The sequence below is a fragment of the Pyxicephalus adspersus genome, chromosome 4, assembly GCF_032062135.1.
Source record: "Pyxicephalus adspersus chromosome 4, UCB_Pads_2.0, whole genome shotgun sequence".
In the NCBI taxonomy this organism is placed as follows: Eukaryota; Metazoa; Chordata; class Amphibia; order Anura; family Pyxicephalidae; genus Pyxicephalus; species Pyxicephalus adspersus.
Window position 1 is genome coordinate 110,418,431 of NC_092861.1, and position 12,357 is coordinate 110,430,787.

The 12,357-nt window shown below is 33.8% G+C and overlaps 1 protein-coding gene across 1 annotated transcript in view; it reads left to right on the forward strand.

The window, feature by feature from the left end:
- Positions 1-11,009, forward strand: part of GRM1 (glutamate metabotropic receptor 1) — a 175,611-nt gene extending 164,602 nt beyond the window's left edge. The window contains exon 8 of the mRNA XM_072410246.1: positions 6,339-11,009. Coding sequence (XP_072266347.1) covers positions 6,339-7,155 — 817 coding nt within the window. The 3' untranslated portion in view covers positions 7,156-11,009. The remainder of the gene's footprint in view (positions 1-6,338) is intronic.
- The last annotated feature ends 1,348 nt before the right edge of the window (positions 11,010-12,357 follow it).

Below are 12,357 nucleotides of genomic sequence, written 5' to 3' on the forward strand. Positions count from 1 at the left end.
TACATTATCTTTTCCATCAAGCATGAGCTCTGCTTTATGAACTAGTTCTAGTACATAGAATAACCTTTGAAGTCATCTTCAAAATGTACTAGATGTGGTCCAGGAAAAGCTGTTTTAGCCGAAACTGTAAACATAGTCTTACCTGATGATGTGTGTACTTTTTTGTCAATACACAGTCACACTCATATACTCACTTCAGAATACATTTTCAAGATATATATGTACATATATATATATATATATATATATATATATATTTAAATACATGAACTAATATTGTTCTCCAAACTTTAAAAAACAAAGCGATAAAGCAATTCTAGTGCAAACACTTTTTGATTTGTAAAAGATACCATGAGGCAAAGAATATAGGACCACAAACTTTCTTTCTTCATTTCCTAAACTAAAGTAATCCTAAACACGTAATCAATCATGGAAAAATTGCATGCATCAGGTTTCATTACACAATCACACCCAGCTGAACACGTCCTTTTTTTTTTTTAGCAATTTTAAATTATAGTGTTGGGATCGGAAACAGATTTTGAATAGTGCCACAGCTGCATAGACTCTGTAATTCGGAAGTGAAGTCAGCTGAAAGGATTAAATTGCAGCTTTGGGATATAGTTTGCAATTTCATGGCATTTCTCAAAATACAACATATTTGTAGTCTTCTAGTAATACATGTTCTGATCAAGAGTAATGTCATCAATGTTCTTTACTTTGCTAAATTGTCAATTTTACAGTTGCTAGAAATTGATAACCTGTTTTTTTTTTTCTGAAGGATAACTAAACCTAAGAAAATAATGTAATATGTTGTAGCTTACTGGTCCAAAATGTGGTGGTTGCATTAGTTGCTGTTAAAAGCCTAAGAACATTGTGAACAGATACTAAGATTACTGGTTGATATTTGCAGAAATGCAGTGTCTTTATAATTTCCTTTTAACTGAACTGAAACATTGAAAAATGTTATCTTTCTTCTGTAAAGTACTAATATCCCCACCCTTTTTTCCTATGTAATGGAAATGAACAAGGACAGTCATGTTTGAATGATCTGGATATAAATATATCTGAGTATTAAATATAAGGCAGTGTTTCTTAGACAGGGTTCCATTGAACTTTTTGTTCTTTAGGAGGTTGCCAGAGGTTTCTTTAGCTATTTGCAATTTGTGCATCTAAAGGAAATTTAGATCCATAAACGCTGTCATAAGGTGTACGTAGCAACCTTCGAGAGTTTATTTCTTTTGTAATAAGATCCATAAGATATGTGTTGCAATAAGTATGCCTTTAACTTCAGGCTTACAGATAGATGCAAGTGCCTATATGTTATTATAGTGCTTATATCCTCTGCAATAAACTCTAAAATTATATTTAAGTGCACTCTAGATGCAATTTTATTTATATTGGCCAAGGAGTTGTGAGACATTTTCTATCTTAATTTGGGTTGTCAGAAGGACGTGGAGTGTGGGAAGGAAGAGGAGAGCGAATAATAAAAAGAGAATGATTGGATATTAGGGTATGAGTGTTTGCTTTTTAATTTGTTAAATGTTGTAAGAGCAGCTTGGGCAGCAACCATAATACCCATACATACAGTGCAGAATTAGGTTTAGCCATCTGGGTACAGGAGGTGTGTTATTTGCATTATTACCAGGCCATCAAAGGGGATAAAAACACCTAATGCAGCTACCACATATAGGGGCTATATTGCCTCAATATGTACAATGTTTTTTTTGTTTGTTTAATTTTATAATATACAGTATATTTGCTGGTTTGATTGCTTAATACAGTATACTGAATTTGAATGCTTTACATGAATACTTTTTGGCAGGAAAACACCTTTCCTAAAGTTCACTAGAATAGTAATCTAGTATATCTAATATATAAAATCAAAAGGCCCCTTCAAATAGTGATATCTACTAATTAAGCACATATAAAATAACAGATCCAAAATTATTATTAATATTATTCATAAACCGTATTTTCATTGCTCCAAAATATTATGCAGTGCTGTACATTAAATAGAGGTTGCAAATGACAGATAGATACAAACAGAGAGACAGTAGGAGGAGACGACCCTGCTGAGAAAATCTTACAATCTAGGAGGTGGGGGAAGTATCACACAATAGGAGGGGGGATTTGGAATGGTGGGTTAGTAGTGAGGGTTTAGGTGACAGAAGAAGATGGGCAGGCAAGTTTAAAAAGATGGGTTTTAAGAGCTCTTAAATGTGCAGAAAGTAAGAGCAAACTGAATAGGACAAGGAAGACCATTCCAGGGCAGTCAAGGAAGAGAGTCAGGGCAGTCCTAAAAAGACCAAAATACAATGATGACACCACAAACATTATGTAACAGGCCAGTCCTGTTCCAGATTACATTATGATTATTATATTGAGGTAGAGCCCATCTCCAAAGTATTTGTGGGAAGTGGAAAAGTCATTTCAGCAATGGCAAAGTGTGGTAATAAAATTATTCAAATGGGTTTCCTAAGAAAAGTGATCCAAGATGTTTAAACCCTATCCAGAAATCTTTATTTCCAGCAGAATTATCCTAGCATAGTTTTTGCAAAAAATGAATAATGATTTCCATGAAAAGTAATGTCCATACTGCAAATTTATTTGAGTGAAAGCCAATATCGCTCCACTTGTTGCATAATCACGGGCTTTGTCATGTAAAACCACATGTAAAGTACTAAAAGAAAAAAAATGAATTGCCAGATAATTAACGTAAACCACAATGGTGACAGACAAGCTCCAAAGGAAGCTTGTTAGCATCATCATGCATCATTTAAGGTCTGCTCAGCCTCATTTCACTATTCTTTAACAGAATATACCCATCTGAGTACTGGCTTAACTGTGTGCAGATGGCAAATTACTGTAACTGGTAATGATCTTTTGTGATTCCAGCCAGTGACAGTAGAATGAACAAGCAGTGTTGTTTAGTTCTTTGGACAGTGAAGGATGAGTGTGAGGCAGACCACGGTGTCTTTCATCATTGGAAGTTATAGTGGTTCTCCCTAGTTGGTCATTAGTGATCCCCACTGGTGGACGACATTGAGGTACCGTTGTAAACACGCTTGACTATTTCAGAGACAGTTAGTTATTTAGCCTGTGTACTTAGCCTAACACATCCTAGCCTTTCAAGAACTGTTATCCTTTAGGATTTCTACCATCCCTCCCTTCAATCTGCACAGGAACATGGAAGTTCATTGTGTGTTAGATTCTGCTGCATCCAACTTTCTTCTTTCATTTCATTTCTGCATTGCATTTTCTTTCTTTGATCCAAATGTTGTTTAAGTAACCATTTAGGACTTCACGCAATTTAATGCATACCCAAACAAATTATTTAAAAGTCCTATACAAATAATTTTTACACCTATACCTGTGTTTATAAAACACGCCACATTGTGTTGAGCTTACAACATATAAAAACATTTGTTAAAAGAACGAAAATGATCTTCTTTGTGTATCCCCTTACAATCAATCAAACCAATAATGAACACCTATGTACGTATTGATGTATACTTGAATACTTGAAAAATACCCTAAATCATACAAATAAACCTTGGTGCTCAGTGACCAGAAAACAACCCACTTATCTTAATAAAATAATTTTCTATTATTGACTTCACTGCTTGTAAGAGGAGTGCTGCTTGGGAAGAAAATGATTATTGTTAATATTAACTCATTTATTACAAGTTATTCAAACGGCTGATACTTTACTATACATCTCATTGCACTCCCCATTTTTCTTCCTATTCAAAGTGAAATTACATTTTTCTCCAAATTGCTTCTTTGCAGAAAGAACTTAGCATTGTAATGAAGAGTTCTTCATTGTTTAGTGACTAATCTTAAAGTATTTAAAGTTTTAAAGTACACATCACAATGAATGTCACAATGTAGGCTGTCATTGCTGACCTCTCAATTGAGAGATGAATACTAATTAAGTCATATGGTTTATTGTACTATTTGTGAATATTAGAACAAAGGCTGCTATACTAATTAAATAGTCACAATGTGCCTGTTTATGAAAGCTTTCCAAGGCTGGGGAAGGTACAGTTTAATCAGTGAACCTGGGTGATCCTGCAAACCTGGAATGGATCGGGTCCAGTATTGAAAACATTTGCTAACAAATAGCAAATAACTTTTAGGAAATCCAGTCCAGGTTTGCACACCCAGGATTGTTGATGAAAGTGTATCCTCTCCAGCCTTGGAGAGCTGTCATAAATCAGGCACATAGAGGGAGTGCTAATATGCATAACAAACCATTCACATCAGAACAAAACTTATTTTTCTCCTGGTCTTGGAGAGATTTAATAAATCAGGCCCAGTATGTTAAGAGCCACTGACCAATAGGACACAGACAGACAACTTACATTTTACCAAGGAGGTGCACTTGATCTGCGGAACCAATTAGAATTCATTTTGCTGAAGATCAAAGTGTACAAGATGAATACTAAAGAAGTTGTATAGTTTATTTTACTTGAAAATCAAAGCACAACTCTAACAAAAGATAGACGTAAAAGCACTGTCCCCTATCTCTCTGCATATCACCTTTAATTTTGATCAATTTAGGTATACATAACTTAATTGAATGATTGGAGCTACAACCCTGATCACTATCTTTCTTTCTATAATGCTTAAGGCTTTAGGTAGTCCTTCAAACATTGTGATATATGAATGACAATTTATCCAGGCAAATTAGCCTGTTGGCTCTAAATACTTAAGGTGAAAATTCATAACAGCTTGGTGCCTATTGTGCAAATTTGTCCCATACCTAAAAATATCATTCTGGCAAAATACAATCCTTTGGTGTCTGATAGATATTGTCATATACTGTTATTTAATTTTTTTACAGTGTGAAGCACCAAGCTTGTTAGAACCTTTTTATTGTCTTCCTATGCAGAGTGTCTGGTATTGGTAACATAGTCACAGTTTCAGCACAATTCTATTAAGAGTTGAAAAGGCAGAAAATAAACAATTTCAACAGGTCTGTTGCATTTTATAATGGATTGCCTATTTATTTGTTGGAATGTTTTGTTAGTTGCATATCTGATTTTATGCATACGCAACAAAATGTCATTAATTATATTACATTACATAAAACAAATTGTAATACAAAACAAGCAAGTTACAATTATGCTTTTTTTGAATGTGAAGGTCAGTGCAAGCAAGTCAGATATTAAAACAGTCAGAATTGGTCTACATAGATTTTCATACATTTGCTAAGACTAGGGAATTTTACTTTAGGAAAAATAATGAAATGTCATTAAATGTATGTTGATTCACAATGAACAAATGGCATGCCTCACGTGTATGGACTTGTGTATGCTTATGTAAATCATGTAAAAGTTTATTTTAAATGTATATATTTATTGCATGTTTTCATTACTGCAATGGCAAATGAAGTGAGCATGGATTGTAAGCTAAGAATCTCATTCTTTGCTATGCTATAATGAGCTCCAATTCCATTTTTGCATCTGTGTGACTGTTTTGCTCCCACCAATTTCTGCTGCAAATAAGGAACTTGCATGGAAATCAATACTAAGAACTCTGTCTATATGAATCTATTATTTAATAATCCAAACCTAATTCTGGAATAAAGTTAATACATTTGAGTAATATTTAATTTAAACATATACTATACATTTTAGTTTAGTAATTGTTTTTTCTGCTTTTAGGTCCCATCCTCAAATTACAATATGATAAAAAAAAAGTCTGAATTAGGTTCTAAAATAGCTGTAACAATTAGGATTAGGTGGAAACTTTCTTTCTTTAGGCAAATTCAGATTGTGTTAAGTAACAGGAACACTTTAAAAGCTGCACTGCGATGGTTTAGGTGTAATCCTTTTATGTTAGAGAAAAAGTAGTACAAGATAAATTAATACTGCATTTAAAATACAGGAAATGCCTTAAAGCAGACCTTGCATTGGCACATAGACTGCTTATTTACTTTGCCCTCTCTCATAGTAAATTCTGCAATAAATAAAAAAAATAAAAAAAGATTTTTGGTGAAACCTGGATTACACAGTACATCAGGGATTCTCACCAGAAGTTTTATGACATGACATTACCTCCTGCAGCATGTAAGTCAGTGGATAAACTTACATATTTATTAACTTTTTTCCCTAGAGTTTTTCCATACAATAAGATTTTGGTATTCTAGGTTTAGATAAAACAATATCATTTTCCTAATTTAAATTGCAGAACTAAAAAGAGAACCACAATAACCTAGTGCATCATAAAACTTGACCATTCATTTACATATTTTGCTCCTTTTGTTTTTACGTTTTATTGTAATTATGTGCATGCTATTTATTCAAATGCATCCATCTTTATTTTATTCATAGTTCTAATGGAAAGTCTGTGTCATGGTCTGAACCAGGTGGAAGACAAGTACAGAAGGGGCAACACATGTGGCACAGATTATCAGTGCATGTGAAGACCAAGGAAACCGGGACGTCAAATCAAACAGCTGTAATCAAGCCTATAACCAAAGGCTACCAGGTGCAGAGCAAGAGTCTCACCTTTTCAGATATGAGCACTAACACACTGTATAATGTAGAGGAGGAAGATGAAAATGAGCCAGTGAGGTTTACCCTTCCCAGTAGCCCATCCATGGTGATACATAGGCGGATGACCACAACCCCACCACCTTCCCAAGAATATGAGGAAGGGTCAAGATATCTGACAGATCAAGTATCCAAGAGCCTACCTTTGCAAAAGTCTATTCTTGACCAACTTCATGGAGTGATCAATAAATTCTCTACTGGAATTCCGGACTTTAACTCAATTATACCAATTCCTGGACCAGAGAATGGACTTGACTCCATTTATCCCACTCAACAAGTGCTTCCACTTCAGATGGCGGCTTTTAGTGAAGGTATAGACTCCTCCACAGAGGAGGTAGAAAATGAAAAATTAAACCTTATTCGGGGTTATATGTATGATAGCACAGATACTCCTGATGAGGACCTTGTTCCAAGCAAACTAGTACTGGAGGTTTCACCGGCTTTGACACCTCCATCCCCATTCCGGGATTCAGTAGCTTCTGGCAGTTCTGTGCCTAGTTCACCTGTGTCTGAGTCAGTGCTTTGTACGCCCCCAAGTGTGACCTATGCTTCAGTCATGTTAAGGGACTTCAAGCAGACTTCATCCACCTTGTAGGCAAAATTGTTTTATTTACAAGGCAACACACAGGGCTTGTTGTTTGGCAACAAAACAGGACAATTTCAAAAACAGAGCAAAGAAAATAAGTGTCCTGCACTAATAATGATCTCTATGAGGGCTCTTAACTCTTCTGTATTTGTTCACTGTATTACAAATTAAATAGATACAGTGCAGTATATCAAAACAAGCACAACATTGTATCTACATCTAAGGAAATATATAATACCCTATTGTTATTCATAGTCAACAGTTTTGCATACCTCCTCATTCACCTCATTTACATTTATCCCAGCAGCAAACACCGAACATGGAACTTAACCTGGAACTATAACAATATCATCCTCTAAGTGAAACTTTTGTACATGTGTTATTACCCAATGTGAATAAACCTAGGTTTGTCCATCTACAATAGTTTACATTGTTTTGCAGAAACATGTATAGTCAAATAATTAAAAAAAAATATATATATATATATATACATTTAACGTATTTCTTATTCTATAAAAAAGTTCAATTTATTACAAAATAATATTGCTCTTTAAATTTTTTTCTTTGTTTAGACTAGCTATTTATGCAGACAATGCCGTAGATATTAATATGCATCAAGTTTAGGTACGTTGTTATTGTCTACAACATTATAGGTTCATAAAGCAAGCCCAAACAGTATTTTAATTGTTTAATGTATATTATTTCAGTTTAAGATATGCGACCACTTACATGTTATCTAAGGTAATATGTTTTAATATTTTCATAATCGAAAAGTTAATGTTTATTTATGTGTTCAGTGTCAGTTCTTTACTTAAAGTTGACTTGTACATTACTATAAAGAAATAACAGGTTCTCTTTGCTGAATGGTGCATTACTTACCTTCCAATTGCTCCCTTATTACCAACTCCACTACCTGTCTGAGATTTCAGTGTAAGTTTTAACTTGTTATAAAAGCTGAAACATACATAGAGGTTTAGCACACCTTTTTCTAATTCCTGTGGGCTTTCCATTGGCAGTTTTAACTGTTGCATATTAAGAAAACCAGTTGAGAGTCACATTCCTCACACCTGTAAGTGCCAGGTATTTTGCAGAGGGGCTTTTAGGAGAACAAATAGACAGAGCATGAACAGAAGGTAAATACCTAATGACCCACAGAGTAAAGTGAACCGGTTTCCTTGCTCAGTAATGACAATGTATAGGTTTGCTTTCAAGAAACGTGGGGTACCAGGCAGGAGGAATGCCTCCTTGGAATTAGATGATTTTGGCTCAATATGGACAACTTATTAATAATTAGGAGCCAGTTGGCATGTAATTGCCTACCTTAGTGTCAGAACAGAATCACCCTAGCTGATCTTTCTAGGGGCAAAGAATGCATAGTAAATATCCTCATGTTGGATTTTCCCAATGGTGAACTGTTGTTTACCTAAGATAAATAAAAACTCTTTGGTGCTAAGGATTTTCTGCAGTGCAATGCCATGAAAAATATGAGTGTCTGAATACATCAGGCAGATAGTGTCAATATATTCTACAGCCATGCTATGTCTATATCTAACATTTTTAGCTAATATTTATTTTTTTAACAAGAGAAGGAAGGGTTAGGCTCTGCCAAAATTAATTGATGTCTGGGTGCCCTAGTTGTACTAGAGACTATTGTAACCATTAAAGAAAACAAGGGGAAATCAAGATTGCTAAAGTTGTTAGAAATTTTTCAGTTGGAATGCTTTTTTTCAGTGACTGCCTAAAAGAATTTCCCTCATATTGGGGGATTTTCTCCAACTTACTATTGCATGTCTGGAACAAGAAATGAAAACAAAATCCCAATATTACACAGATAGCAAAAAACCAAAAACAGAAGTTTTCACTTATCCCTCTATTGGCCACACATGCAGTTTAATTATTGTTAATAAATAACTTGGGTTCTTGCTATTTTTCTACTATACAAAGGTATATTTATATATATATTATCAAGGTTACTTATTGCCATTTATGAAACGATGAACCAAAAAGACAGATAGTTGTTGCAACATGTTTTTACATGGTATAGATCAACATAAGATATTGTAAAGATTTAGGTTAAAAAAATGTTCAACCCTTATAAAAATAAGTATTTATCTTCAACCCTAGTCAAAGCACACATGGAAAACTCTCCTTCTTGGTCACCTGCTGAGGAGTACACATCCCATATGCAGAAAGTGAACCTCTAACAATACCCTTTAAAAGGCAAAATCGTGGTGTAACGATTGCCTCCTAAACCCATACAAGGCAGTGCAAGAATCTCTAAATCAATCATATCCAGACCCAGTTTTGAAATAATTAAAGCTGTTCCATAACCTGCATCTATTCTATTTTTAAAATATCTAGTGGATCAACCAACATGACCTTATCAATTCTGAGCCTGTCCGCCTTATGCAGCACATAATAAGATTTAAAAAACACATTGTGGCAAATTTTTTACAGCAGTTAAGAATCTTCATTCAATAAGTATTCATGCCAATTATACAATCATGCAAAAAGTAAAATACTGTTCACTGTGAATTCTCAATCATGTGCAGACAAAATAAGTAAACAAGAAGTTGCTTTTCACATGATTAGATAATTGAACTGAATATTCACCAAATGTACAGTATTTAGTAGTAAATGTGTGGTAGAAGAGGTGTCTGCTCCTTTCGAAAATATGTCCAGTTTGTGTATTCAGTTTCTTTAGTTAATAATTTTTATATAGCTTGGACATACAAAATGCTTTTTGGACCATATTTTTGAATTTGAAATTAATAGATAAAATGATAGATGCATTGGAAAAGTGGGTTTCCTTCTCCAACTTTTGATTGACACTCAATCAGAGCTAAGAGACAGGCCAATCAAGACATTGATGGAATTACAGATTTCCAGTCTGGCTGTCATTTCAGCAGAAAAACAGCAGTTAGTATGCAGCACAACATGGGAGTAATATTGCAAACAACCCAGTATTACCTTAGCAATATAGCTAGTGTCATGCATCCTGGATCAGCAATACAGGGATATGGCTCATCCACTCCACATCTACAGCCTCCTTTCTAACTTCTGGTTTGTTCATACCATCTGCATTGGATAGCATTGTACAACATATGCCCGATGCAATACCAAGTAAAATCAGTGGTGTGGTGTCAATAACTTTGACCAGGGGGGCCAGGAAAACAATTTCAAGACAATGAAAATGCCCCAAACAGAAAACAATGTGGGAAATGCAATATGGTAAGATCTTTATTTCACAGGGGTCACTGCAGGCAAAGTGAAAATGTGTCTGGCCCCATGTACACATATAATTAGAAAACATACACAGGAACAATTTATTTGAAACAACACATGGACAAGATGGGATTTTATGTGGAGATGGGTTTTAAATTCACCCACACCTTACAAATCAAACAAATCCCTACATTTATCCAAAACTTTTTGTAGAGTTCCAACCACTGAATTTCCAATTCCTGCATATGTATCTATGCCCTGAGCTGTGCACATTTAAATTATTGCTTGTGGGGCACTTGGTAGGATAAAAAATGCCTACCAAGGGCCCCTTACATCATGGTGATCAAACCTTACATTACATTACTAGAGCTGACAACATTCATTCTCAACTTTATCCCCTAACAGTGAAATTTAAAATTCATACAAAAAATGTCCTCATTAGAGTCTAAACAGTTTGGCAAAGTCATTATAGCTATTTTAGCTATTTATTCATACAACAGCCCTATTTAGGAAAATGATCATTCCTAAAAGCATTTCTATCAGTGAGGTATAAAATAAAATAATGTTCTCCTGTACATGATTGGATATTAAAAGTGAACAAAGGTTAGATTTTTTCACAATATAAGTCAATATTAGTGTTGGTCTTTCCTCAGGGAGCAGAGCAGAGCAGCTTTTTTTTTTCTCCTGAATTTTTGCTGTCGAATGCAGCAAAATTCGGTTCGGGTATACCCGAATTCGAACAGCCATATTCGGGTCGAATATAGGGACAACCCGAATTCGAACATCAACACTAGTCAATATGACTTTTCTAAGTGAACATATTCTTCTCTTTTAAATAAACCCCAGAAAATTAAAACTGTTTTAAACAAGAACACAATGAATAACTGCATCCAAATTTTAATAGAAATTCATACAAAATTAAGTTTCTTGTTCAGGGTAGACAGATTTAGCTCAAGTTGCATAATTCTCCACTTCTGAATTATTAATGTCTAAGTATGTTCTATTAACATATATAAAAAAACAACAGTCAATAAAAGATTATTCAATAATTAGTAATTTCCAGAGTTAATTTTAAAAGAAAGTATTACAAGTGCATTTCTGTGACTTCTTTGTCTTTTGTGTAACATCTGGGGCAGTGTAGATTCATGAAATAACTAAAGAGAACACTGAAATGTAAAAACCTTTATATAACATTATTATGGTATATATTTTTAAATCAATAATGCTCTAATTGCAAAGCTCAAATGTAAACAATGGCTACGCGGGTGTGATATTTTTTCATGATTTAACCCAACATTTGTTATAAAACATCCTCAAAAAATTGCTGATCCTAAGTAGTACAACTGAAATATGTAAAACATGTTTCATACCTGGTTGATTAAAAATACTTGCCACAAAAATAATATATATATATATATATATATATATATATATATATATATATATAAACAAACAAATATATCAAAGTAAAAATATATATTCTAAAAATAGACATTGCCTTTCAGTATCTCAAATTGTGTACAGATAGGGATACCACTACATTGCATGTGTTAACTGTAGCAGTTCTAAATCTCATCTCAAAACATTTAACCACCTGGGTGTTACACTGAGGTCTAGATTTCTGTACCAAAAGCGTTACACTGTTTTTCATGAAATTTTTTTTTTTTAATTGTAGACCTGTAACTTACAGAATAATGTCCGAACAAGGGTCTAGTAGATATCATGAATATAAAAAAAGTTTGAAACACACAATCATGTAAAAAAAAAATTTACTTTTAATAAAATTAAATAAAAAACACAGAAATCAGCTTAAAGAAGAATACATAAATAAATGAAAAATACTGAAAATGCAAAAATTCGATATACTGTATAGTAATATATTTTTCTAAAACACCTCCCTAGTGTCCAACGTCACATACCTATAGACAAAACCACATAAATATATTTTCTATTATTTTGTATTGGATTGGATACAGGACTTTGTAT